Raw genomic sequence first — 25,960 nt, 5'->3', positions numbered from 1 at the left:
TCAACCTGGAAGCACTACCGCTCCAACTTCCGGGGGCGTGGCCAAGACGAGTTCTCTCGTCATTCATGTTTTGAGTAGACACAAACGATAAATGGTATATTTATTTTGAAAACAAAATGTCAATAAACAACATCACTGCATATACCCTGTTCAGCAATACAATTTGAGACTTTACTATTGCTAACAATAAGAGTGATAATAACAATCTAGCAAACAATAATAATGATCAGTGGCAGTGTCAGCAATGATACACATGACAACTAACATAAAACGTGCATGTGAGTCTGTGAATGCGTGCACGAATATATGTCACCCCCCACCACCCCTACAAGGGACAAAAGCCCAAGGCCGCAGGCCCCCGAAGCAACCAGTATGCTAAAGATTGAATGTAATATATCAGTTACACATTCTTATAAATAAATAAAAAAAAAGGCTCATATATCTTATTATAAGCATGTAAGTTAAACACATGAGCATGGACATGTAAATGCTCAGGTAGGCCTACACACATAAGGGTTCGTACATGAAATAAAAACACAGGGTGAAGAAATATTATGGTTAAGCCAGAAGAGATTCCTGGAAAGGAGTGCCAAATATTAAAAAATGATTGTTTGAATGTGAACTAATTGAAAGACACTATGGCACCAGCTACAGTAGCTAATCAGTGTTTCTTACATTTCACACATTTTCTTACAGGAAATGACAGGATTTTCTAAATATTTATTGCATATTTGACATGTGAATCAATAAGGAAAACCCAATATTAATACTGACCATAATTATCAAAATTTCATCCTTCAAACAGTAAGCAGTCTTACTTATTGTCTGTATTTACCTTTTGAACATAATGAAGAATCTGTATTGAACATACTTGATTTACTCCGCAATGTCATGTGCTGTGAAAAATTTATAGGTATCATGTATTGAATCTTTTAACTTGACTGTAATAGACTTACTATACTGTATACAAATATAACTATATGTTTGTGTTTCTAAAGAAAAAAACACACTATTAACTCTACTGTTATTTTTGCGGGGTTTCATTTGTGAGAACTTCAAACATCATTTACAGCATTTTATTAATATAGCCTTTTTTCAACTGCATTTGTGGTGACAGCAGAAAACTACTCACCCATAGTGTAACCATGCTGGCACTTGACTTACAGTATTTACATGTGAGTTACTTAAAGGGGAAATTCCAAATATATGAACTGGCTCCAAATCTAAATACAGCTTTATTGTATTGTAGTATTGTAAACTATCTCATCATAATTATATAGTACACTATGTATACATCGTGTTATGTTTCCAAAAAGTACCTTTATATTTCAAAGATCTGTGAGTAGAGTAAAAAAAGATTTTTTCATCATCATAGTTGTTACTTTTGTCTATGATATATTATTCAGCTTCTCACGATATATAAGATAAAGGTCAGAGCTGTCACTTGATGTGCCCTGGGGCTACTCTGGAGTAATGTATGCACATGCTACTCCTCATTTAGGCATATTTAGGAATCTTAGCATCTCATGGTTTAGTGAACATTTATTTATTTTTTGATGTTTTTCTGTCCACCATGGGAGGAAGGTCAATGTGAAAATGGGACTGTCCTTACAGCTCACAGAAAAGATGGATGTGATTTATACAGAAATGAGAAGAGTTGTAGATTTGAGACCTGGCTCTGTGTCAGACAAAAAATAAATAAATGGTTTACATGAAATGTGACTTGCTAAACAGTGGACTTGACTTAAAAGACAAAAATAAAGTGTCCAGAATCTAGTTGAGACTTTTTCAGATCTATGGGGCATGGGAATACAGTTTCTTCAGATGTATAATGCCAACATTGAGAAAATTCTGCAGACTTATTAAACACTGACAATAATGTTCTACATTTTTCTTAGTGGCAAGAAATTGCTTGAAAAGACCTCCACTAACAATGCATTACTAAATTTGTGCTTATTTGTTCCTACTGAAGATTAGCATTTATAAAATGGATTATGTGTTTATGATTTCCTAGTTTTATTTTATTTTTGTCAACAGGACAGTGTACACTATTATCACTCAAACTACAATGTCCATGTTTAGGGTAGCTTTTGGACTACAATAGATTTCCTGCAAAGGACAGAAGAAGAAGATAAACTAGGCTTTGGCTACGCAGCCTAATTCCCAGTACTTCTTGGGAATGTAGATTGAGTACTTGCCTAGAGTAAGAAAAAAAAAGTAGAATATTGCCAAATACAGTGGGTACGGAAAGTATTCAGACCCCTTTAAATTTTTCACTCTTTGTGTCATTGCAGCCATTTGCCAAAATCAAAAAAGTTCATTTTATTTCTCATTAATGTACACTCAGCACCCCATCTTGACCGAAAAAAAACAGAAATGTAGAAATTTTTGCAAATTTATTAAAAGAGAAAAACTGAAATATCACATGGTCATAAGTATTCAGACCCTGTGCTCAGTATTGAGTAGAAGCACCCTTTTGAGCTAGTACAGTCTTCTTGGGAATGATGCAACAAGTGTTTCACACCTGGATTTGGGGATCCTCTGCCATTCTTCCTTGCAGATCCTCTCCAGTTCTGTCAGGTTGGATGGTGAACGTTGGTGGACAGCCATTTTCAGGTCTCTCCAGAGATGCTCAATTGGGTTTAGGTCAGGGCTCTGGCTGGGCCAGTCAAGAACGGTCACAGAGTTGTTCTGAAGCCACTCCTTTGTTATTTTAGCTGTGTGCTTAGGGTCATTGTCCTGTTGAAAGGTGAACCTTCAGCCTAGTCTGAGGTCCTGAGCACTCTGGAAGAGGTTTTCTTCCAGGATATCTCTGTACTTGGCCACATTCATCTTTCCTTCAATTGCAACCAGTTGTCCTGTCCCTGCAGCTGAAAAACACCCCCACAACATGATGCTCCCACCACCATGTTTCACTGTAGGGATTGTATTGGGCAGGTGATGAGCAGTGCCTGGTTTTCTCCACACATACCGCTTAGAATTAACGCCAGAAAGTTCAATCTTGGTCTCATCAGACCAGAGAATCTTATTTCTAATAGTCTGGGAGTCCTTCATGTGTTTTTTGGCAAACTCTATGTGGGCTTTCATGTGTCTTGCACTGAGGAGAGGCTTCCGTCGGGCCACTCTGCCATAAAGCCCCGACTGGTGGAGGGCTGCAGTGATAGTTGACTTTGTGGAACTTTCTCCCTTCTCCCTACTGCATCTCTGGAGCTCAGCCACAGTGATCTTTGGGTTCTTCTTTACCTCTCTCACCAAGGCTCTTCTCCCACGATTGCTCAGTTTGGCTGGACGGCCAGGTCTAGGAAGAGTTCTGGTCGTCCCAAACTTTTTCCATTTGAGGATTATGGAGGCCACTGTGCTCTTAGGAACCTTGAGTGCTACAGAAATTCTTTTGTAACCTTGGCCAGATCTGAGCCTTGCCACAATTCTGTCTCTGAGCTCCTTGGGCAGTTCCTTCGACCTCATGATTCTCATTTGCTCTGACATACACTGTGAGCTGTAAGGTCTTATATAGACAGGTGTGTGCCTTTCCTAATCAAGTCCAATCAGTTTAATTAAACACAGCTGGACTCCAATGAAGGAGCAGAACCATCTCAAGGAGGTTCAGAAGAAATGGACAGCATGTGAGTTAAATATGAGTGTCACTGCAAAGGGTCTGAATACTTATGACCATGTGATATTTCAGTTTTTCTTTTTTAATAAATTTGCAAAAATTTCTACATTTCTGTTTTTTTCTGTCAAGATGGGGTGCTGAGTGTACATTAATGAGAAATAAAATGAACTTTTTTGATTTTGGCAAATGGCTGCAATGACACAAAGAGTGAAAAATTTAAAGGGGTCTGAATACTTTCCGTACCCACTGTAGATCCTTTAATAACAGTTTGGTAAAAGGTTATTTTTGAGACATCTTCATGGCCTGGGGACTATGACAAACCACTGAAACTGTTGGGGGAGGATTTATAGTGCTGCAAATTAGTCACACAGTCTTCTCTCCCAACGTTTCATAAAGAAAATGTTTCAGGTGTTCAGACGCCAGGAACCACCTGTGACTGTTTCATGCAAAAATTATGCTTAGCTGCTTTTATGACTTTTACTGAAAAACTGTTGGCATTTATGACCAAAATGTACAATAGTAGTCATTAACAGAAGTCTAACCTAAGCTTTTTGATGAAAAATTATAGCAATATTTTGGTGTTGAAATAATAATACTTTTTAAAATTGCTTTGAGTAATACAATTTTAATTTAATTTTTATTAGTTTTTTAAAAAGTCACATTTTCTTATCTATATTTTCACAGCTTAGGTTCTATTTGTAACTTACAGTGGTTTTTTTTTTTTTTTACTTTGAATTTCTAGAGGCCCTGAAGTATGTAGGTCAAAATCCATACATGCCTGTACTGAACGATGACTAATAATATTTTAGCTGCTGGGTGTAGTGTTTTAAATGTCACTCATTAATTTACAGAACCTAAAATATCTCTGTTAAATCAACTAACAATTGTGTTAGAAATGCCCATGTCACTAAAGAATTCATTCAAGATGGTTTCAGATATGTTCGAGCAACAGATGACAGAAAAATCAGATATGTCCATTGTAAAATTGGAACCATACACTTTTATTTTGTAATTTTTTTATGTAGGGTAGTTCTAAATTTGTTTTCATGCCGATTAAGCTGTGCGTGCTAGTACATGTTAGTAGGTTTTCTTGATTCTAACCTGTTTTTCGGTCACATTCACCCTGGAGTTTAATTTCTTAAAGGTTAGAGATTTTTAAAAGTTGTCATATGACATTTGGTACACAGTAATGTCAACTTCAGGAAGACCTGCAAGAACTTTGGTGATCCTCTACTGTTAATCTAGTGCCCTCATCAGGTCATCACTTGTGAATCTAATGACATCGCTAACAGCCTCAGCTGTTTACATGTTATGTTCAAATGTTAGAGATTGTGTTCCTGCAAAACAGGAGACAATATATTGTTGGTGCCAACAAATTACTATAACCAACAGGAAAGTAGCATGTTGAGAGGTGACATGGTGACTTTAAGCAATGTGGGTGGGGAAGATGGAGCCATCAGAAGGTTAGTGTTAATTAGTTAGTGCATGAAATGGGTTTTTATCCATAGTAGTTTTAGCATCAAACACATTTTTTCTACACCTAATCAACTTAGGGAGGTTTTTTGGCCTCTTTTCAATTTTTAAATTGCATGCATTGCATTGCATGGCCAAATAGCACACTGAACTGCCAAATTAAAATTTAATTACAAATTGAATAAAGAGACCAAATCTCATTGCATCTCATATGAATGCTAATAATAATTTAGCTTTCATTTAAAATTTTTACCAAAGTAGGTCAAAGTAAGTGGGTCCTAAGGTATTGTATTCTCAGGTATATAAATGACATATATTGTTGTTCAGATGACAAGAAGACTTGTCTAGATCAAGTCCCCAAGTTTACACTATGCTGTGAAGCAAATTTGGCTGAATGGCCAAACACTTTCCACATTTATGACATGGCACACACTGGCTCAACAACTTTTTCCTGATAGAATCAGAAAAGGAGTAGTGAAAAAATAAAATCTTATAAACTGTGGGAAATAATTATTTTTATTATCATAATTTAATCTATTAGATTTAATATCATTTGAAAAGTGAAGAGCTGTAGGATTTTTTTTTGTCTAACGTCATTCATGCGTACAGGGAGCAAACAGGAAATCGGTTGGCACACCCCTTCTGCACATGATCTATGAGCCCCAAAGCACAGATGTACGTGAAACATCCAGGTATTATAACCAGAATCCTTAACACATCTGTGGTTGGAATGTTAGCATATTAACACATTAAACCTATTTAGCGTTAGCCTGTTAGTATTTACCCCAAAGCACCACTGTGCCAGTTCAGCCTCACAGAGCTGCTGGCATTGTTTTAGATCTCTTATCTTGTTATTTAATCCAAGACATTGTCATATATGCAGCCTGCTGTGTTTTATCTGCTTGTTTTCTGTTTTAATTATATACAGAGTATGAAAGACAAGATATTAAAAAAATAAATGCTAAAATGGAAAAGATATTAACAAATATGTTCTTAATTCAGCAAGCAGAAGCATGATGACAAAATGCAGTCAGTGTGCAAGTCAGGCCTCACTGCACCTGTAAAGCTCAAAACATGTAAACAAAACAAGCACAACAAAAAACACTGATTTTTTTTAAAAGAGACACTTCGATCTTCCATAGAAAAAATATTGTAATGGAACTTATTTATTTTTGTGCACCTTATTATTATTATTATTATTATTATTATTATTATTATAAGAAACAAATTATATATTTTACATATTTTGGCCATATGTTGAGGAATCTGCTGCTGAATCACGATCCTCACAGTGTTGTACCATATTTTTCAGAAGGCAGGCATTGTTCTTCTTTTCACTGATATCTAGTATTTTTCAGGCCTATGAGATTCAAGGTTACATTTCTTTTATATTTATGACTCCGTAGTTTAATCTGCTTCAGTCTTCAGACAGCTCAAACAGGCATGTAAACAGAGAAACAAGCAAACGTAATTAGTAATACAGCAGTATCTCATTGTCCCATCACTTCTACTTTTTTAAAACCAGTGTTTTACCTTTTCATTCACTGAGCCCAGGGCTATTTTTCCTGTACTGTCTAAGCGGTGTGCCTGTCATGGACTGAAATAATGGCCCCTTCCACTTTGTTGGAACTTGTCGACTGAAGCCATGAGTCAGACAAAGCTTATACATAAACTCTCCAGGTGCATGCAAAGCCCTGGCACTACAGAGTGTATTCCTCCGGGCACCAGCCCTTTCTGTACTGCAATGTGGTGAACTGATCAAATTTAAAGTTTTCTTCTGCTTTGGCTTAAGGGTTGGGTTTATTTTTTCACAAATGATCTAAGAGGTAAGTAAACTACATCTTTATATCAAGGATGGAAATATTTTCTGAAATTACCGACAAAGTCATACCTATAAAGCAGTGGTATGATTGCAGGGTTTCAAGTTGCTGCTGGTCCACCTCTCTGTTTTCATTGATACAAATACTTGGCACCTACTTAAAAATTGTAATATAAGTCATTGTAGTAGTATAATAACAGTCATTAAATGCAGTAATAGCTATGATAGTAATAGTGTGCACTAAATGAACTGTATGGGTAGTGTTTAGTGTATTTGGTATAGTGTAATAACAAATATCATAAAGTGGGGAGAAGTTACAATACATAAATAAGTACAAACACTGCACTTGAAATTGAGCTTAAGAGAATGTAATTAGATTAAGTGTCCTGTGTTTTGAGACAGCAGTGATCAGCTTGGAATATCTGAACTATCTGCTCAGTCTCTGCTCATGTTTGTACTGTTGCCACCTGTCACATGGCTGAGAAACTTATGTTAATGGTGCATTTAGGATTGCCAGGCAAAAGTCTGTTTTGAAATGTGAATGTAGAAATGGGCCTGTGTCTGTTGCTGTTTTATTCCTCTACATGACATTTTCTTCATTTTTTACAATGTTTTGCCCCTGCCTTCAGGTGGTGGTGTAGTACTGTATGTGGACATTGGTCAGGGATTCCTTTGTCAGATATATTTCCAAAGAGACAGCCTCACGCAAATTGTTGTTTTCTGAGGAAAAGGTATCTCCAAGAAGTAAACATTTCATAACATCTCAAAAAGTCTTTAATTTATTACTGTGCATCTTTGAGGGTTTTGGGGAGACTACTGACATCCAAGGGTTGCAAACTGTAGCAAAACCACCAATCGTAGCCTTAATTAGATGATGTTTAAATAGCGGCTTCATATTCATAGCGAAAGACTTCTGGGAACAAATGCACAACTGATCATCCTACCAAAGACCACGTCTTTAGGTTTAGTTTTGCCTGAAAAAGAGAAACAATTTGTTCACATGAAAGAAGCCTGGAAAGCCCAAATAGAACCATGTTAGTTGTCCCAAATATGCTCTCTTATAGACAATGTGAGAGTTATGCAGCATGTAAAAGTATTTTAAATATTATATTTGAAAACAAACAAACAAATATGTATGTATGTAATTGTATATGTATATATATATAATTCCTATAACCATCAGAGGTCACCTAGTTATATCAGAGAGACAGGGGGTGCCACATTTGCAGGTGTTACAGTGTTGCCTCTGAATTGTGTGACAACATAGCTGTGTGCAGGACATTTCAGCGTAGATGTAGAAATCTGTTTTGATCAGTGGGATTTTACAGATGTTTTACAATTACAAATCACACGTGAAACTACACTCTACTGCCACCCAGTGGCAGCCTGATTTATAATTCAAGGAGCATTCAACAGTGTGCAGCACCACTGCATCCACACAGGACAGATAAAATATGGGTGGGCTCAAAGCAACACATAGATCACAGTGATTTTCTAATTATTCTACAACTTATGTCAGAATATTGAAAAAGTATTATAATCACATACTATATCTATACTGGCCTTTTTTTTTAAAAAAGGCTTTTATTCAGGGGGTACAGTTTTCAGAGGGTGACAATTCTCAACAACAAAGCAGCCAATGCTAGCTATGATTGTGTTCTGACAGAGTCTAGACATGCCCTGGCCTTCATGAATACCATCCATCTGCATGACTGCTGGGCAAAGATTTCATATCATTTCCTCCAGCTGTAACTAAAACCAGTGTCAGTCAAGCTACTGTAGTGATTTTCCTCGGTATTCTATGTTGTTTCTGTTAAAAGGCCAGGCACACTTATCAAGTGAACAAAGAGCTACACCCAATCTATACAACGTCAGGTGAACCTTTTAAATCAACAGTATGTTGAATTCTAAAGAACCTTTAGCAGAAGAGACAGAAAAATGTTTTAAATGGAATCATAGAAGAATGTGACTTGGTCAAAAGCTGTGTAAGCAAATCCTGCCTGGGGTATAATAACAGCCCAGTTCAAAGCCAATAAAATATGTTATTTCATATAGTACTAGTATTTCTTTACTCACAGTTCATTTGGGGCTGAAAAAACAGCTCTGTTTTCTGCAACAGCTTATATTGGATGGACAATACAGTCAAGATTCTCAGTTCTGGTGGAGGAACTGGAGGAAGTAGCAAAGGTAAGCTTGGAAGGGTGTTAATCTGGAACTAACACATTTATTATAACGCCTACACATATTGTTCTGAGGTTTCTGTTACCATCAGGGAAAAAAAAACTCTGGTAGAAAGTATGTTCAGTCACTGTTCATGTGTGTGTGTGTGTTTAATAAATGTTTTTAACAGTGGTCACAAAAAATCAGTAAGAGCTACTCATCTGACCTCATAAAGTAGGTTGTGCATGAAATCTAACATAAATAATTATCGATACACGTTACATATTTGCAGTATAGATCATTTTCTGCAGAATTAGACACATAGTGCAAAGTACTATCAGTATTTTTTTTATTTTAATGGTGGCTGAAATGACTATCTGTAATGTAAGGTTCAATAGTAGTGACAAACCTGCTGAGACCTATAATTTAACAGGGTTGTATACTCTAAACTGTAAACACAGAGACCACAACAGAGCATAAAGGATATTGAATATTGGACTTATACTTGTTCGGTAGCCCATAAACAACAGCAGAAAAAAGCTAGTGTTGCTCTGTGTCAGCTGGATCTGTAAATAATAATGTTAGTGATATGTTAACAATTTCTTTTGTAGCTCTGAGGTGACCAAATAAAAATCAGAACATGCTGCTTCAAAGAATACCGTCATCATATTGTGCCACTAGTTGGTGGCAGAGGTCCATTAAGTTGGAGTGTCATGAGAAGAGTGATTTCATGGCACAGACTAATGGGTCATGTTTCGGCACTGTACCAGGCAAGCAGAAGCCTACCTTGGGAATGTCATTTGACAATTAAAGCACTTCAAGTGAATGTTTACATTATAAGTCAAATATTAACCTTGCAGGTGCTGACTTGTAGTTGGAACATCTGATAATCCCACAGGGCAGTGTCATCTGAAGATATGATAAGGCATTTGATAAGGTTTTGCTTTCAGAAATGAGATGAAAATCAAAAGGATATTTTAAAGAAAAATGTAATAAATCATTACTGCAATTTATCCTAATGAGGTGGTGAAGTCTTCACATTGTTTTCCTGTAGGTCAGCTTTCTCTGAGTGCAGGAGTGTCAGGTGGAAGAGCTGCTCCAGGAGGCTCTGGTAATGCAAGCACCTCAGTTCTGATTACGTCAAGTAGTTCCTACGCCACCAGCTCCGGTGCTTCTGGAGCAAACAAGGGCATCGGAGGCATCAGCATTACTACCATAGAACCTTTCTCAAGTGGAAAAAGTTCAGCGGCTTCTGGGTGCGACGGAGCAGGGTTTAGGGCTGCTGGAGGAGGATCCTCTAGCATGTCCTCTAGCTTTGCAAGTGGTGGCAGGGAAGGAAAAAAGGAAGGGGGTCTAGGTGCTGTGACAGTTTCGACAGTGACAAAGACCAGCCACAGTTCAGGAGGATCTGGAGAAGCAAAGAGAGTATCATCCTCTGCAATCACTTATTCTCCTGCTCTAAAAGAGAGGAAAATCATGACCACGAAGGCAGCAGCTCTCTCAGATGTCTTTGGTTAGTCACTGATCATCAGTTGATTTTTTTTCTTTCTCTAATTGTTTGGAGCTGTGTGACAGCAACACTACAGTAGAGGGTTTGGAGTGGGAATAGTAATATGAGGAGTAATACAATCTTTTTTGTGTCACCATGTTTCAGAAAGTTCAAGTGCAAACTCTTCTCCAGAGTACAACAGGAAAGACTATGGTATGTGTTACATGAGTCTCACATAATACTCTGCAGTGTACAGATTATTGAAAACTGTCAGTGACTGTCTTTTCTCGCAGGAACTTCAAGTTCTGTCACCAGAGGAAGAACTCAGAGCAGAGGTACACTGGTGACCGGCATCCTTACTGTAGAAAACATAAAAAACACATCTCAATCACACTTTATCTTCAACTCAGAGATTGCTAGGTACTGTGATTTGTCAACCATGTTGTCTTTTGTAGAGAGTGAGATCAGAGCCAGGCTCCAGAGTGCTTCTCCTTCAGCAAGCTGTGAGTATGATACGTGCAAGCGAACTCCTGAAAGAGTGGCCCTGATTGTGACATTGACTCTTATCTATGGTGTACAGGGACAGAGCTGGATGATGTGAAGCGTCTGCTGCGAGGAAACGGCTCCACCAACATCAGCCCTCCTCAGTCCCCGAACAACACACTACCCATCCCCAGGAAGGCCAGTGTGGAAACAAGGACCGTGTCTGAAAGCAACACCGCAGGTTCAACAAACTGGGCTACTTTTATGGTCGTGAGAGACGAAACAAAACCAAAGTGGGGAGTGACTGAAATGTTGCTGGGAACTATTTACCAGAAAATACTGACAATGCTGAAAATGCTGACAGTGGTATTTAATATCCTGTCAGTGTTTAATTGTTTAACTTTGTTTTTTCTGTTTTTGCTTTTAGGCAACTATGGCAGCGTTTGGTCTGGAGGGGTGGGCAGTAGCTACAGTTATAATACCAACCCCAACAATCTGTCCACTACCACCTCCACGCTTTATCAGACAGGTAAGAAAAAAAGAAAACTAAACAAGTTCCAAAGATCTGGTTTATGCAAGTTACAGAATCAGATTTACTGTTAAATAAAAATATACTACATATGCTCTGTGTATCTGTTTTATACTTTGCCATCTGTGATGGACAAGTAGGAACATATAAGATAGACAGACAAATAAGGAAGCAATAAGAACTTCATAAGAAGTTCTGTCCTTTCATATCCAGGAGTCCAGAACAACCTGACACTAAGATCTCCATCTGTGAACAGCGGACTATCTGCAACAACCACTGGTGAGCTGCCTACGCTCACCATGTCACACAGCTCAGCTCAGAAGTTTAGCTCGGGCCTGACAGCAGACATATTTCTCTCTCTGTCACAGTTCCAGTGTATGGTGTTCAAAACAATCTTTCTACTACCAGCCCTACTGTCCTCTCTCCTGTTGGAACCAGTGCACAAATAGGTAAAGCAGCGATACACAGCCTGTGTTAAAAACAGAATCTATCCACAGAGTTTTCTCTATATCCTACTGCCAGGAAACAACCAAATACATATTTGCATATGTGTCTCAGTTGTACCTTCAAATACACAATGAATATGAAAATGTTTGTTATTATGCTCATAGGAGTTAATGAATGTTGTCTATAGTCAATAGTCACTAGTAAACTAGTCAAAAAGTCATGTCTGTGCTGTGAATCATTGGATATTGTTTGAAGATGTGTTATTGTCTCCTCATAGTTTATGGTGTGCAGAAAAATGCATCTGGCACGGGAATAACCACAACCACAGGTGAGACCTGAGAGAGAACATGACAATTTTCAAAATAAAACAGCCAGATAACAGAAATCTTTACAATGTAAAACCATTAGACAGAGAATAACATGGCATATGTATATAAACTTGTTTGCATCAGGACAAATGATACATGTTGAACAAAGCATAATTTCTAAATGTATTATAAATATTAGACAGCATCCACTTTCAATCACCTTTGATGTTCCAATGTGATGCTTGTTTCAGTGAGACCCAGCAGTCCCACTAATGACGAGGCCTCAGGCAAGTTTGTGCTGATAGAGAAGGACAATACTCCTGTCATGGCCAAAGACACAGGGAAACAGTTCATGTCTGCTGCTAGTACTTCTGGTAATACCAAGTATTTCTAAATATTGTTAAGTACTCCAACTACTCCAATTCTAAGATTGCTATACATTCAGTTATTGATACATCTACTCTGTCATGGTCATTGCCTGATGACTTTTTGTTTGGGTATGATTATTAAGAACTGAATTGTTCTGTCTTGCAGCAACCCACTCTGAGGACACACTGAAGAGGGAGAAACAGAAGATGTTATATAGCACAATGGAGGAAGGAACAGATGCTAAATGTGGGGTTATATCCAACAAACTATGTCAATTTCTAGTATAATTTAATTTAATCTCTATATAATCAGATTCTTTTTTGTGTTTGGCATGTAAATTAAGTGTTTCATTTTTAAAGCTTCATCCCTGAGAGCAGCCACAAAAGACAAGGCCACATATGCAGGTACTGTATACTATGTCATTTTTAATTTTAGCCTTTTTATTATTTTCTTTTCTGTAAGCTACCTATAGTGTCTGGTGTGTATTGAAATGTACCGAGAAGAGTCATATCACACTGTCTGTCCATTAAACAAGCTACAACAGGACACAGTTACATTCTCTATTCTCTGTAAAAATTGTGGAAAGATGAAAGAAAAATGTAGTAGTAACAAGAAAAAAGAAAAAAGAAATATGTTGGTCAACACAAGTTGTACTAATTTACTATCAGTAGTAAGAACTTCAATTTTACCAACTAAATAATATGTAATTTTGTATATAATATCATTTTGTAAATCTACTGCTGTATCCAGATACGTTTTCTTACTGTTTTGGAAGAAGAAATGAAATCTTTATGCATTTTGTTTGTCAGAGATCCGGAAAGACGCATTAGGCGTCAGCTTCTGCTCCTGCTGCAGCTGGTGGAAGTGGCTGCTGGGTCTCCTGCTCAGCCTGCTCCTCCTTCTTGGCCTCCTCTTTGGACTGATTGCGTTGGGTCAGACCATAAAAATACCCATGTTTTCTCCAGCAGCTTGATATTTACCTTTACAGATGCCAGGGAAGGAGATCCCCTCATGTCCATCGTCTTTCTTGCTTCGTAGGTGAAGAAGTGAGACGGCTTAAGGATCGTGTTGATGCTTTAGAAGCTATCACTGGCTTGCCCTCATCCAGGTCCAGCCGCTTGTCAGCCTCAAGCATCAACATAATTGACCCACTGGATTCGCACACCGACAGGAGTTTTTCTGTGCCCACCCTGACTCACCCTGATAACACAATCAACTTACGGGATGCTGGGCCAGTAGGAGGCCCAGGAAATGGGCAGGACAGTGTTAACCTGCAGAGAACCGTTCAGCAGCTGGTCAGAGCTGAACTCCGCTCGGATGCTGTAAGAGGTACAGACTGACCACACTGGACTGTTGTCTGTAGATCAGTTCATAAACCAGCTTATCTGTCAGTGAAACATTCAAATGAGAATTTGTTTACATTTAAAGATGCCATTTTATGCTTTTAGAAACACTTGCATACTCACTTAAAGGTGAGAAAGGAGCACCTGGGCCTAAAGGTATGCATAAAACAGAAAATAAAAAGAGAATGAAACAGAAATTGATATTCTGTTAACATCCATCATAAAGCTGGCTACCTCTTTACAGGGGATCCAGGGGCACTGGGACAAAAAGGTGAAGTATTGCTATTTTAACAAACATCTAACCTTAGGTATAAGAAACAAGACCTAGAAATTGGAACCAACCCCTAAATATGCTGTTTTGCAGGTGATAATGGCATTCCTGGTCTGCCAGGTAAGACTGAGTGCAAATACATAGTACTTTTATTCCTACCTCCAGTGTGAAGGCGATAATGTCACTGCCTGTTGCTTTTTCACTCATTATTCTTTAGGTCCTCCTGGGCAGAATGGTCACCCAGGAATGGATGGAGCAAGGGGACCAAAGGGAAGTGCAGGTAATTATTTTTTCAGTATTCTTTGAGATTAAGTGGAGAAAAATGGGTTAAGACTGTACTTATTTCTGACCAGGTGAACCCGGTCCTGAGGGAGCAACGGGCCAGAGGGGTCGGGATGGACTGATGGGTCCCCGTGGAGAAGCTGGACCACCTGGATTTGGAGAGAAAGGAGACAAAGGTAGGAAATGTCACCCAAGTTGAATTTTGGGATAATTTTTGTTAAATTTTTGATCATAAAACCTGGTTTTGACAGGATCTCAAGGTGAGCCAGGACGTCCTGGTCCTGCTGGTGCTGCTGGACCTGTGGGGCCCAAAGGTAAAATCACGATGTCATCATCATGAGGAATTATAGGCCAAATCACATCCAACTTAAAGTCTCATACCAGACCGGTATGTTAACAGATAGATACAATAGGTACAGTGCCTCAAATCACTAGTTTTCCTTGTCTGATTTAGGGGCCATGGGAGAGCAAGGTGCCCCAGGAAACCCTGGTAAAGATTCAGTTCAACATTTTATATCTTGTGTGTTTAGTTTTGGTGCTTATTTTATTTGTCTTAAAACTGTTTATCATTTGTCTTCAGGCATTCCTGGTCCACAGGGCTTCCCGGGTGATGCAGGAGCACAAGGACCAAAAGGTACCCTTAAGGCTTTATTTTGTTTTAATTTTTACAGCCCACATATAAACTAGAATAGTATTTTATAAAAATATACACATGTGGTAAGAGCAAATGACCAAAATACATAGAAATTATCAGGCTGATATAGCTACATTTCTTATAGCTCCATAGACACTTTTAATTGTCCTAAATGCAGGTGATCGAGGAACACCAGGGCTGCCGGGAAGCAAAGGAGAACAGGGAGAGAGGGGACCACGTGGACTTGTAGGTGTGTCTCAGCACAGTTCTATCCATCCTACACAACATGAATAATAATAATGCAGTTGCTCTCATAGCCATCATTAAATATAAATTAAATGTAAGCTGCTTCTAAATGTCTTTTTTAAGTAATATGTTCATGTGACATAGACAAAGACAAAGACATATGGTTAAAAGATACAATTTCTGTTTATTGTGTCTTATATGGTATTTTATGTATGTCTAGCTCATTTCCACCCAAACCAGGTTATATACTGGTCTGAACTGACTAATGGAATCTGTATCAAACAATGTACATTTAAAAGCAGAAATAGCACATTTGTTTTTAAAATCTGTATAATAAGAAACAACACTCCTACTTTTGAAGTAAAAATCTAGATTGCAACCCCCAGTGATGTTTATTTTAGAAATGACCATTCCTGTTTTCATGAATAAAGGTGAACTAGGACAACCTGGACCACAAGGTCCTACTGGACCAAAGGGCTCCAAAGGAATTGCAGGTGAGAGCTTCACAACAGGGGTACAAATAAGATTCAGTCATTGAGATGTCAAGCCAGGAGAGGGATATCTGCAGTTTATTCTCTTGTCCTGAAAAAGGTACAGTACAATATCAACTTCTGACTACCCCCTAGTAACCACTGGAAAGTGCTGTGATCATGCTATAAAATTGCTATACCATGGAATCATGGAAGAAATTCTGTGACATCAAATTACTTGGCAGAGAGAGCTATGCAGAGAAAATAGTGAGATAACAGTAGAATAAATCATTGAACTGCTATGTTAAACAGTACGTTCATTGTACCGTACTCATATAGGGCAGATATGTGACACCTGTAATGACATTCTGAAACTGACAGAGAGTGATCACAGAACATGAATCACTGTTGTCATGTGCTGGAAACTACAGTGAGTCTGTGTGTAACTGGCAGGTGACACTGGCTTGGTGGGACTTCCTGGTGTGAGAGGACCACCTGGTATTCCTGGAGATGTTGGTCCCCCAGGTACTACAACAACCCTGTTCCATTATGGCTATACTATATAACTATAATATAATAAGCTGTGTTTAAATGATTACATTAAAATTAAAAAATTTCTGTTCCCAGGAACCCCTGGGCTGCAAGGCCCCCCAGGTTTGCATATATATATATATATATATATATATATATATAGATTTACCAAAAATAAATATTTTACTCTCATTACAGATTAGATTGTGTATATATTATATTTGTTTATCAATCCTCCAGGTATTGCTGGAAATCCAGGACAACCTGGTGGTAAAGGTAATGTTTCATTTCTTTTCTAATACTAGATCTATAAACAAAAAACAAATCCACTGCCATATATGATTCTGAATGCCAAATTAAAAAATTTCCACTCAGTTTACAGTCTTAGATTTTTGGTGAAAGAGACCTTCTTCAGGCTATAAACACTATCACATACATAGGAAAGGAACAGATTCCCACAGGGGCAGGAGGGGTCATTAACAGCATACCTGAGATTTGTTCCACACCTAAGAATAGCATACCTTATAATGAATATGCTTATGTTTGCTTGCTTTTGTTTTCTCTCTTATCAGAGCAGACATTAGATTGCAAATTTCAAAAGTAGCTAATATAGCTGTGCTGCTAACATTTGCTAATTAGTACTAAACACAACATACAGCTGAAGATGATGAGAATGTATTATGTGCATAGTGTATAAAATGCCATAAAAATCCACCTACAGATGATGCAATATTTCACTATGACCCAAAGTGGAGCAACTAATTGACCATCTGACTCTGCCATTAGCTGAGCCCTGATTAGTCTGTCATGATTTGGTAGTAAAACTCTCAAAGTAAGGAAAGGCTAAAGTCATTTTACACACCAATGTAACAATTGATACATGTCTGAAATGTATAGCATCTTTATGTCATCATAACAATGCCTTTCAGGTGAACCAGGACCACCTGGCAAAGTCATTGCTCCAAGTAAGAACAGCAACATTTGTTGCACTAATTACACACAATGTAAAACAGATTTGCTTTGCAGCTATAGGAAAATACAGTGTCTAGTACGTTGTAACTGGTTGTTGTTTTGACTGTGTTTCTAGTTGGCTCTGATACTGTGGCCATTCCTGGACCTCCAGGGCCCGCTGGGCCTCCAGGTCCTGCGGGGTTACCTGGTTTGTCTGGTCCTATTGGCCCTGCTGGTGTCCCAGGACAACATGGTATATCCAAACACAAGACACATATTAATCTGAAACGGCTAAAAGCTAATAGATACATGGATATGTCGATTGCTGATTCATTTTTAATAGATTTCCTTTTATGGCATGTTACATTGGCATTATCATTTAGGTCCTAAGGGAGAAAGAGGGGAGAAAGGAGAGAAAGGAGAAAGGGGAGAGAAGGGAGAACAGGGAAAACCTGGTGACCGTGGTATTAGCATCACAAGCCCAACTGATAGTGAGTACTTCTGTTTCTTCAATTCCTTACATTGATGCCAACTGTTGGTAGTATCAAGGTAATACAGTGACACATTAATATATGCTGATACATTGTCTATGTTTTTATATCTGCTTCAGTTGCTAGACTGCCTGGTCCGCCAGGACCCCCAGGGCTTCCTGGAGCACCTGGTCCTCAGGGTCCTCCTGGTATGTTGAAAGTTATTTGCAAGATACCTATGGCATTCCCAAAAAATGATGACAGGTGCTTAGATCCAACTAACAGTTATCAAATGCTGCTGTCACTGTTGTCAGGTGAGGGCAAACAAGGTCCACCAGGACGCAGAGGTCCTGCCGGAGATCCAGGTAAACAACTATCTGCTATTACACAGATAGACACGTAGAGAAATACATCATCTGATTTATAAAAAAGCAGAATGAATATTTTAACTGTACTGCCGTCCCCACAGGTATTGGTTTACCTGGACCCCCAGGACCGAAAGGAGAACCTGGCAGCTTTGTGCCCACATCAGGTTGGTGAAAGAAATTTCATTCCAGATGATCTGTAGGTCAACAACTGGACACAAGGATCGCTCTATGGAAATTTCCAAGCAGCAGTGGGGAACAAGTTCTCATTTGGTAACAGCTGTATTTCCTTTACATGTTTGATGCAGTTGTCTATGTTTTTCCATAGAAACCTTCTTTGCTGGACCACCAGGACCTCCAGGACCCCAAGGCCCGCAGGGTATAGCAGGTAGATTGAATAAATGATATACTTCTGAAAAAATGTGTCTGTCAGTCAAAAATGTACAACAAAATTGTGGTGAATTTGAGTATTTCTTTAAAATTGTTTAGAACCCCTTGTTCACAAAAATACTGTTCATCCTATCATTACTTCTTAGGTGAACCAGGACAACAGGGGTACCAAGGTGAGGAAACTTTAAACCATTGCATGCATCATAGTGTTTAAAAACTACAGGCATAATCTAATTAATTTAATGATGATTGTTCTAGGTCAACCAGGTCAACCAGGTCTTCCAGGAAGTCCAGGGGAGCCAGGTGTTGGTATGTGAACAGCGTTTCGATAAGTTGGATTTTTCAAATTTTCATGTAGAAGATCCTCTACAAGGGTACATATGTGCTAAGCTTTGTATGTCATATTCTTGCTGACAACTAGAGCGTTTTCTCCTGTAAGACAGTTTAACAGTTCAAAACTGTACAAAACTAGGACAAGGCCTAGTAATAAAAAATTCCTTCCGATACTTCTGCCACATCTTGTAGCCTTGATCAATACATGGACTTGCTTAGATTTAATGGAGATGCAGTATTTCTATTAGCAATAAAGAACCTTAAAACACTTTTACCAGATATTGAATCAATGTGTCCATGTCAGGTTTCCCTGGTCAGCCTGGTGCCAGAGGTCCTCCAGGCCCAGAAGGACCTCCAGGTCCACAAGGCCCAGAGGGGCCACAAGGACCTAAAGGTAAACTCACTTAACTGTTTTGTGAGACCTACAAATTCTCATATACATGGAACAAATTCTCCTGTATTATTCATTCACAGGGTTTAGCCACAGTGAATCATTACATAGAAACAGTTTTTGTTCATTCTGTCTGTCTTTTTAAGATGTTAGCAAACACTGTGTTACATGTTCCTTGCAGGTGATGGAGACGCTTCTAGCGGTAAGACCATTCTAAGTCATCTCATCTCATATTAAATCATGTATCAAGACAATGTCATCATAATAATCAGGGTTTGGGTTTAGAGGCTATATTAAGACATCTGGCAATCACAAATTTGCAATGTGTAAAATATGAAAGATTTAGTGGCATCTAGTGAGTGAGACTGCAGAATATAACCATCTGAAAATGAAAAAATAACAGTAGTCCTTTGTAGTCAACAGTAGTCATATTAAATTATTTTGATATAATAAAACTGCAGCTGGTATTGGCTCCATCCCCTTTGACCCTGGATAGCAGGAATAACTGGTAAAGTTAATGGATAATAAAATTGCTCTTCAACTCTTGTACTATCATTTCTACGTGTATAACATTTTACATTGGAATTTGTATTATCACACTAGGTCCATTCAGTCCTGGCCCCCCTGGTCCACCTGGACCACCGGGTCCACCTGGAAGTAGGACAGATGTGAGCCAGTACATTGGAGAGTATCTTCAGAGTAAGTACTGTTATTTATTTACAGTGGTTTGTGTAACACTGCTTATTGATGAAAGAAGTGATCTGTAAGACAATGGTCTTGACACACAGGTGCTGGCATTAGAGAATACCTGGCTGGACCTCCTGGTCCTCCTGGTCCCCCAGGATCCCCAGGATCCCCAGGGCCTGCAGGGGACGGGCTGGTGAATGATGTGACCAACCGAGTCATCACCTACATCCAGAGTATAACCAATTACATCTATAATTACACAGGACATATGTGTTTAAAAATCAACTATTTCCTATTCTCACAGATGGCCTTTGTTGCAATGGCAGTATGTAAATGAACTATCTATAGCTAATAGTGAATCATTTAGAGCTATTTTATACCATGTATCACTCTGGTGGCATCAGGTAATATCATTGGCTCCATGTTAATGTTCTGACCAAGAAATAATTTACTTGACAACTGATTCCCTCAGAATATTGACATGTGGTTTATCCAGCTCAGGAGAGCGGATAATAAGACTGGTAATTATTTGTGCCTAGGAGAGGATGTTAGGAGATATGTTGCTGGTCCTCCTGGTCCACCGGGTCCTCCTGGTGCTACAGGTCTTGGTGGCTACATAATTAATACCCAGGATGTTGCTGAACATGTTCTTGGACTCATGAATGGTAAGTGTTGGAGCCAGACGTGCAGGGTGCTGTTTTCAGACAATATGAATGTGACTGTGACTGTTCTTTCTGTCACTAGACAGGGGGATGTCAGGTATCCCTGGACCCCCTGGACCTCCTGGGCCTCCTGGTATCCCTGGAAACCTGATATCATGTAAGCGTTACAGTAACAATAGTTTCTTACCAGTAAAGCCCCATAGCAAAATTGCCTGTAGTGTTTTTAAACTAACATGTAGATTGTCTGACTAGCTGGGTATCAAGCACTTATGGGGCCACAAGGCCCCCCTGGTCTCCCAGGTGTCCCTGGGCCACCAGGTCCACCTGGACCATCAGGACCACCTGGCCCGCCAGGATTTGCAAACTACATCAGCTCTGAAATTCATGACTATCTGCAAAGTGAGAATGATTGAAAATCTTGATTTCTTCTGTTCATGAAAAATTAAATATATATGTATGTATTTTTCTGACTGTCCAACTGTTCCATTGTCTTCTCAAAGGTGTTGCCTTTAGAGACCATCCAGACCCTCATGGTCATCCTGGTCCTGAAGGCCCCCCTGGTAAAATCCATGGACTGGTTCCCTATGCTGAGCATGCCAACAGAAAGCCAATCAGAACGAAACGACAAGACCATGTCAGGAGTGAGTTTGAAGGAACAATTCATTCAATTAAAAATGTAGACCTGTAGCTCAAAATGTGTCCTCAAAGCTAAGATATAACAAGTTTAGTTAATTCTGGGTCTTAGATGTGTTTGAGGGCATAAGCAGGGTTTAAGGAGAATGGCGTAGGTTTTGGAGGAAAAAAAATAACATAGTACTACATACAAAGAAAATAAGTAATATGTAAGCAGCCACATGCTTTAATCACTATCATACTTTATAGACAAAGTATTTTCACTTGCACTTAGCTTACCGTTTAACAATATTCTGTTGGGATTTAAGTCTAAATATAAAACTTGGGAAACTGCATTATAGTACCATATGAAGTCATGTGATGTTGCACTGTATTCAGGTGATGGAGCTATGTTTGGACTTCCTGGTCCAACAGGCCCTCCTGGACCCCCAGGACACAAGGGGGAGCCAAGTGTGCCTGGCAACAGAGACCGGAACCTGGATACTGGTGACTACTCCAGTATGGCTGTCAAAGTAACTGATTACATCAAAAGTAGGTTGAAATTAGTCAAGAATCACATGAGAAATTACGAAATTCACAGACAGTATCTTGAATTCATAAATGCTCACTATGGTCTAAGGATTGCATTTTATTTTGTCTTGTGTTGCTCATTTTATTTAAGTTTATTTCAATTTTATTTAATCAGGATTTCACTTGAGATACAGTGGGTACGGAAAGTATTCAAACCCCTTTAAATTTTTCACTCTTTGTGTCATTGCAGCCATTTGCCATAATCAAAAAAGTTCCTTTTATTTCTCATTAATGTACACTCAGCACCCCATCTTGACAGAAAAAAACAGAAATGTAGAAATTTTTGCAAATTTATTAAAAAAAAAAAAAACTGAAATATCACATGGTCATAAGTATTCAGACCCTTTGCAGTGACACTCATATTTAACTCACATGCTGTCCATTTCTTCTGATCCTCCTTGAGATGGTTCTGCTCCTTCATTGGAGTCCAGCTGTGTTTAATTAAACTGATTGGACTTGATTAGGAAAGGCACACACCTGTCTATATAAGACCTTACAGCTCACAGTGCATGTCAGAGCAAATGAGAATCATGAGGTCGAAGGAACTGCCCAAGGAGCTCAGAGACAGAATTGTGGCAAGGCACAGATCTGGCCAAGGTTACAAAAGAATTTCTGCAGCACTCAAGGTTCCTAAGAGCACAGTGGCCTCCATAATCCTCAAATGGAAAAAGTTTGGGACGACCAGAACTCTTCCTAGACCTGGCCGTCCAGCCAAACTGAGCAATCGTGGGTGAAGAGCCTTGGTGAGAGAGGTAAAGAAGAACCCAAAGATCACTGTGGCTGAGCTCCAGAGATGCAGTAGGGAGATGGGAGAAAGTTCCACAAAGTCAACTATCACTGCAGCCCTCCACCAGTCGAGGCTTTATGGCAGAGTGGCCCGACGGAAGCCTCTCCTCAGTGCAAGACACATGAAAGCCCACATAGAGTTTGCCAAAAAACACATGAAGGACTCCCAGACTATGAGAAATAAGATTCTCTGGTCTGATGAGACCAAGATTGAACGTTTTGGCGTTAATTCTAAGCGGTATGTGTGGAGAAACCAGGCACTGCTCATCACCTGCCCAATACAATCCCTACAGTGAAACATGGTGGTGGGAGCATCATGTTGTGGGGGTGTTTTTCAGCTGCAGGGACAGGACGACTGGTTGTAATTGAAGGAAAGATGAATGCGGCCAAGTACAGAGATATCCTGGAAGAAAACCTCTTCCAGAGTGCTCAGGACCTCAGACTGGGCTGAAGGTTCACCTTTCAACAGGACAATGACCCTAAGCACACAGCTAAAATAACAAAGGAGTGGCTTTGGAACAACTCTGTGACCGTTCTTGACTGGCCCAGCCAGAGCCCTGACCTAAACCCAATTGAGCATCTCTGGAGAGACCTGAAAATGGCTGTCCACCAACGTTCACCATCCAACCTGACAGAACTGGAGCGGATCTGCAAGGAAGAATGGCAGAGGATCCCCAAATCCAGGTGTGAAAAACCTGTTGCATCATTCCCAAGAAGACTCATGGCTGTACTAGCTCAAAAGGGTGCTTCTACTCAATACTGAGCACAGGGTCTGAATACTTATGACCATGTGATATTTCAGTTTTTCTTTTTTAATAAATTTGCAAAAATTTCTACATTTCTGTTTTTTTTTCTGTCAAGATGGGGTGCTGAGTGTACATTAATGAGAAATAAAAGGAACTTTTTGGATTTTGGAAAATGGCTGCAATGACACAACGAGTGAAAAATGTAAAGGGGTCTGAATACTTTCCGGTACCCACTGTATATTTATTACAGGAGAAAGATAGCCAGGTAGTCAAAATAGCAGGTAGGGGGCACAATGTGATGGTTGAAGCCAGCAGATCAGATGAATATTTGAATTATTCCAAGCCCAGTATAAATAATACAAAAATTACAGAATGTCCTGAGTATACTCAGATTCAAGATTACTTCTGTAGATGTTCTGTCCTGGCAGCTGATAGACAGGAAAAAGCATCAAGGTTAATAGTTTGTATGTAATATGAGTACCTACTATCTTTTACATGTAGCCCATGGTCTACTCCATGATGTTTTGAGAGACTTTGAACGTGTTGTGCAAGGACCTCCAGGACCACCTGGCCCTCCAGGTCCTCCAGGATATAGCCAAAGGTTTGGTTCTAAGGATAACAGTACAGAACTGTTGCAATACATCAAATGTGAGTTTAGTACAAAGCTATAATTTTCAAATCAAAATCGACAAGAAAAAAACACTGATAAAGGCTCTGGTTGATACTTATTTTCCAGCACATGGTCTGCAACGAGACATCACGCGGAACCACAATAAACGCATCATCCCAGGACCACCTGGACCACCTGGCCCTCCAGGTCCACCAGGATACAGCCAATTGTTTGGTTCTGACACAAATGTCACGGATTTGGTGGAATTCATCAGAAGTAAAGTAGTATTAATCACTAGTAATTAGTAATAGTTTAAAAAATACAGTACGCAGCTAAAAATGTGAGAATGTGTATTTCTTAAAATAACAGAATTAATCCTCCACAGGAAATGGAGCCATTGTAGGACCACCAGGGAGACCAGGACAGAAAGGGGTCATGGGTATCCCAGGCCGAAAAGGAGAAAAGGGTGTGTATTGGAACAATCAATCTAGTCCCCTCAATAATTATTTTCATATGGTTACTTTACATTCATTTAATCATTAAGGAAACCTTTTCTGGACACAGGTGAAAAAGGTCTTCCTGGGTCTGAGGGATGCAAAGGACAAAAGGGTGAAAGAGGTCAGTTTTTTCTGCATTACATACCACATGCCATCTTCACAGTGTGCAACAGTTCTTCAGTCACACAGTCATGTCCTTTTCACTCTTCAACAACACTGTGTAAAGTGTAAAGTTAGCTCAATTAATTAATCAGTCAGTTTATTTATAAAGCACTTCAAATTAAAAAAAAAAATCAAATAGTGTAAGAATGCTGACTGAAGGGCCTTGTTCAAAATGCAAAACGGGAGGATTTACTCCAAATACTATACATTATGTTTCTGATGTCATTCAAGCATTTGAATAAAAACTGTTCTTTTGCTGTACACACATATACACAACGTGTATGGCAAATTTTCTTTATGACAGATATGATCTAGACCAATTTAGGACAGTTTCTGGCATTCGGATCAGCAGACTAAGATGAGATAACAGAATTTCAGCTGCTCAGCTGTATCAAAAGCCACCATGAGAAAAACTAGAAGCACTCTATCCCTGGCATCTCTAGTTACTAGAATGGTGTACCTATTATGTCTTAAATTACGACTGGACTGACATTTCTTATTTGCCAATAAAACACACTGGAGTTAACAAAAAATAGTATTTTCAATGGGAAGGGTAACATGATTTTACTACTACATAGTACTATTACTTTACCTATTATTAATATGTATATGTAGTTTTGTTTGTATATAGTTCTGTGAATATGAGGTATATTCTTAATGGCTGTGCCCTCTGTCTTGGAAGGAGCCTGTACAAGTATCTAGACAGACAGAACTGGGCACACCCCTGATCACAGACCACTTTACACAGTGTTGGTGAAGAGTCAGAAGTTGCTGCAGATATTTGCTAACATTTAATTTAATTTAATGTGCTAGAGTAAGCAGGCACTCAATGATCCAAACAGGTTACATTACAGTGAAACCCTGTGTTGCTTTTCAGAATTCACAGTGATGGCTAAAAGGAGAAGGGATGCTGGAGTTTGAGTGCCAATTTGTTGAACATATAGACCTTTAAGTGAAATCCTGATGTTCGTGGAATTTGTTTAGTGTGTAAAACCAATTTATGTTTCTATAAATGATTTGCGATTGTATTTTTATAATCCTGAATATCTGTTGATCTGAGTTGTTTGTAAAATCTGGAATCATAAATAGCATTGAATTAGTTCATCAGATACACTACTGAGGGGTGGGGGAATCTTTTATTTTGAAGGGTTGAATTTTACTTCATAATGGTTGGCATTTTCTATTTGGACTGTGGTTTATAGCAAATATTTTTCTGTATGTATATGTTTTTTTAATAGAA

At 38.9% G+C, this 25,960-nt stretch overlaps 1 protein-coding gene across 1 annotated transcript; it reads left to right on the top strand.

The window, feature by feature from the left end:
* Window positions 1-9,034: 9,034 nt before the first annotated feature.
* On the top strand, window positions 9,035-25,913 carry LOC113128101 (collagen alpha-1(XVII) chain-like). Its single transcript, XM_026303160.1, has 51 exons — window positions 9,035-9,092; window positions 10,120-10,578; window positions 10,720-10,767; window positions 10,848-10,889; window positions 11,010-11,057; window positions 11,135-11,278; window positions 11,465-11,566; window positions 11,780-11,845; window positions 11,935-12,015; window positions 12,291-12,350; window positions 12,573-12,695; window positions 12,856-12,936; window positions 13,050-13,094; window positions 13,500-13,622; window positions 13,729-14,019; window positions 14,139-14,189; window positions 14,278-14,304; window positions 14,398-14,424; window positions 14,522-14,584; window positions 14,658-14,762; window positions 14,838-14,900; window positions 15,041-15,076; window positions 15,167-15,220; window positions 15,399-15,470; window positions 15,898-15,960; window positions 16,390-16,461; window positions 16,564-16,590; window positions 16,708-16,743; window positions 17,397-17,432; window positions 17,555-17,671; window positions 17,802-17,873; window positions 18,029-18,097; window positions 18,203-18,253; window positions 18,358-18,420; window positions 18,582-18,632; window positions 18,799-18,816; window positions 18,902-18,952; window positions 19,281-19,370; window positions 19,549-19,569; window positions 19,971-20,066; window positions 20,156-20,287; window positions 20,594-20,719; window positions 20,799-20,873; window positions 20,969-21,115; window positions 21,217-21,357; window positions 21,728-21,880; window positions 23,953-24,099; window positions 24,188-24,337; window positions 24,447-24,527; window positions 24,626-24,679; window positions 25,598-25,913. Exons 1-51 carry the CDS (start codon window positions 9,035-9,037, stop codon window positions 25,639-25,641), a joined length of 4,452 nt encoding a protein of 1,483 aa, XP_026158945.1. The 3' UTR covers window positions 25,642-25,913.
* Window positions 25,914-25,960: the final 47 nt, after the last annotated feature.

This window comes from Mastacembelus armatus, chromosome 1 (assembly GCF_900324485.2).
Source record: "Mastacembelus armatus chromosome 1, fMasArm1.2, whole genome shotgun sequence".
Classification (NCBI taxonomy): domain Eukaryota; kingdom Metazoa; phylum Chordata; class Actinopteri; order Synbranchiformes; family Mastacembelidae; genus Mastacembelus; species Mastacembelus armatus.
This window is presented reverse-complemented; position numbering and strand designations above follow the sequence as displayed.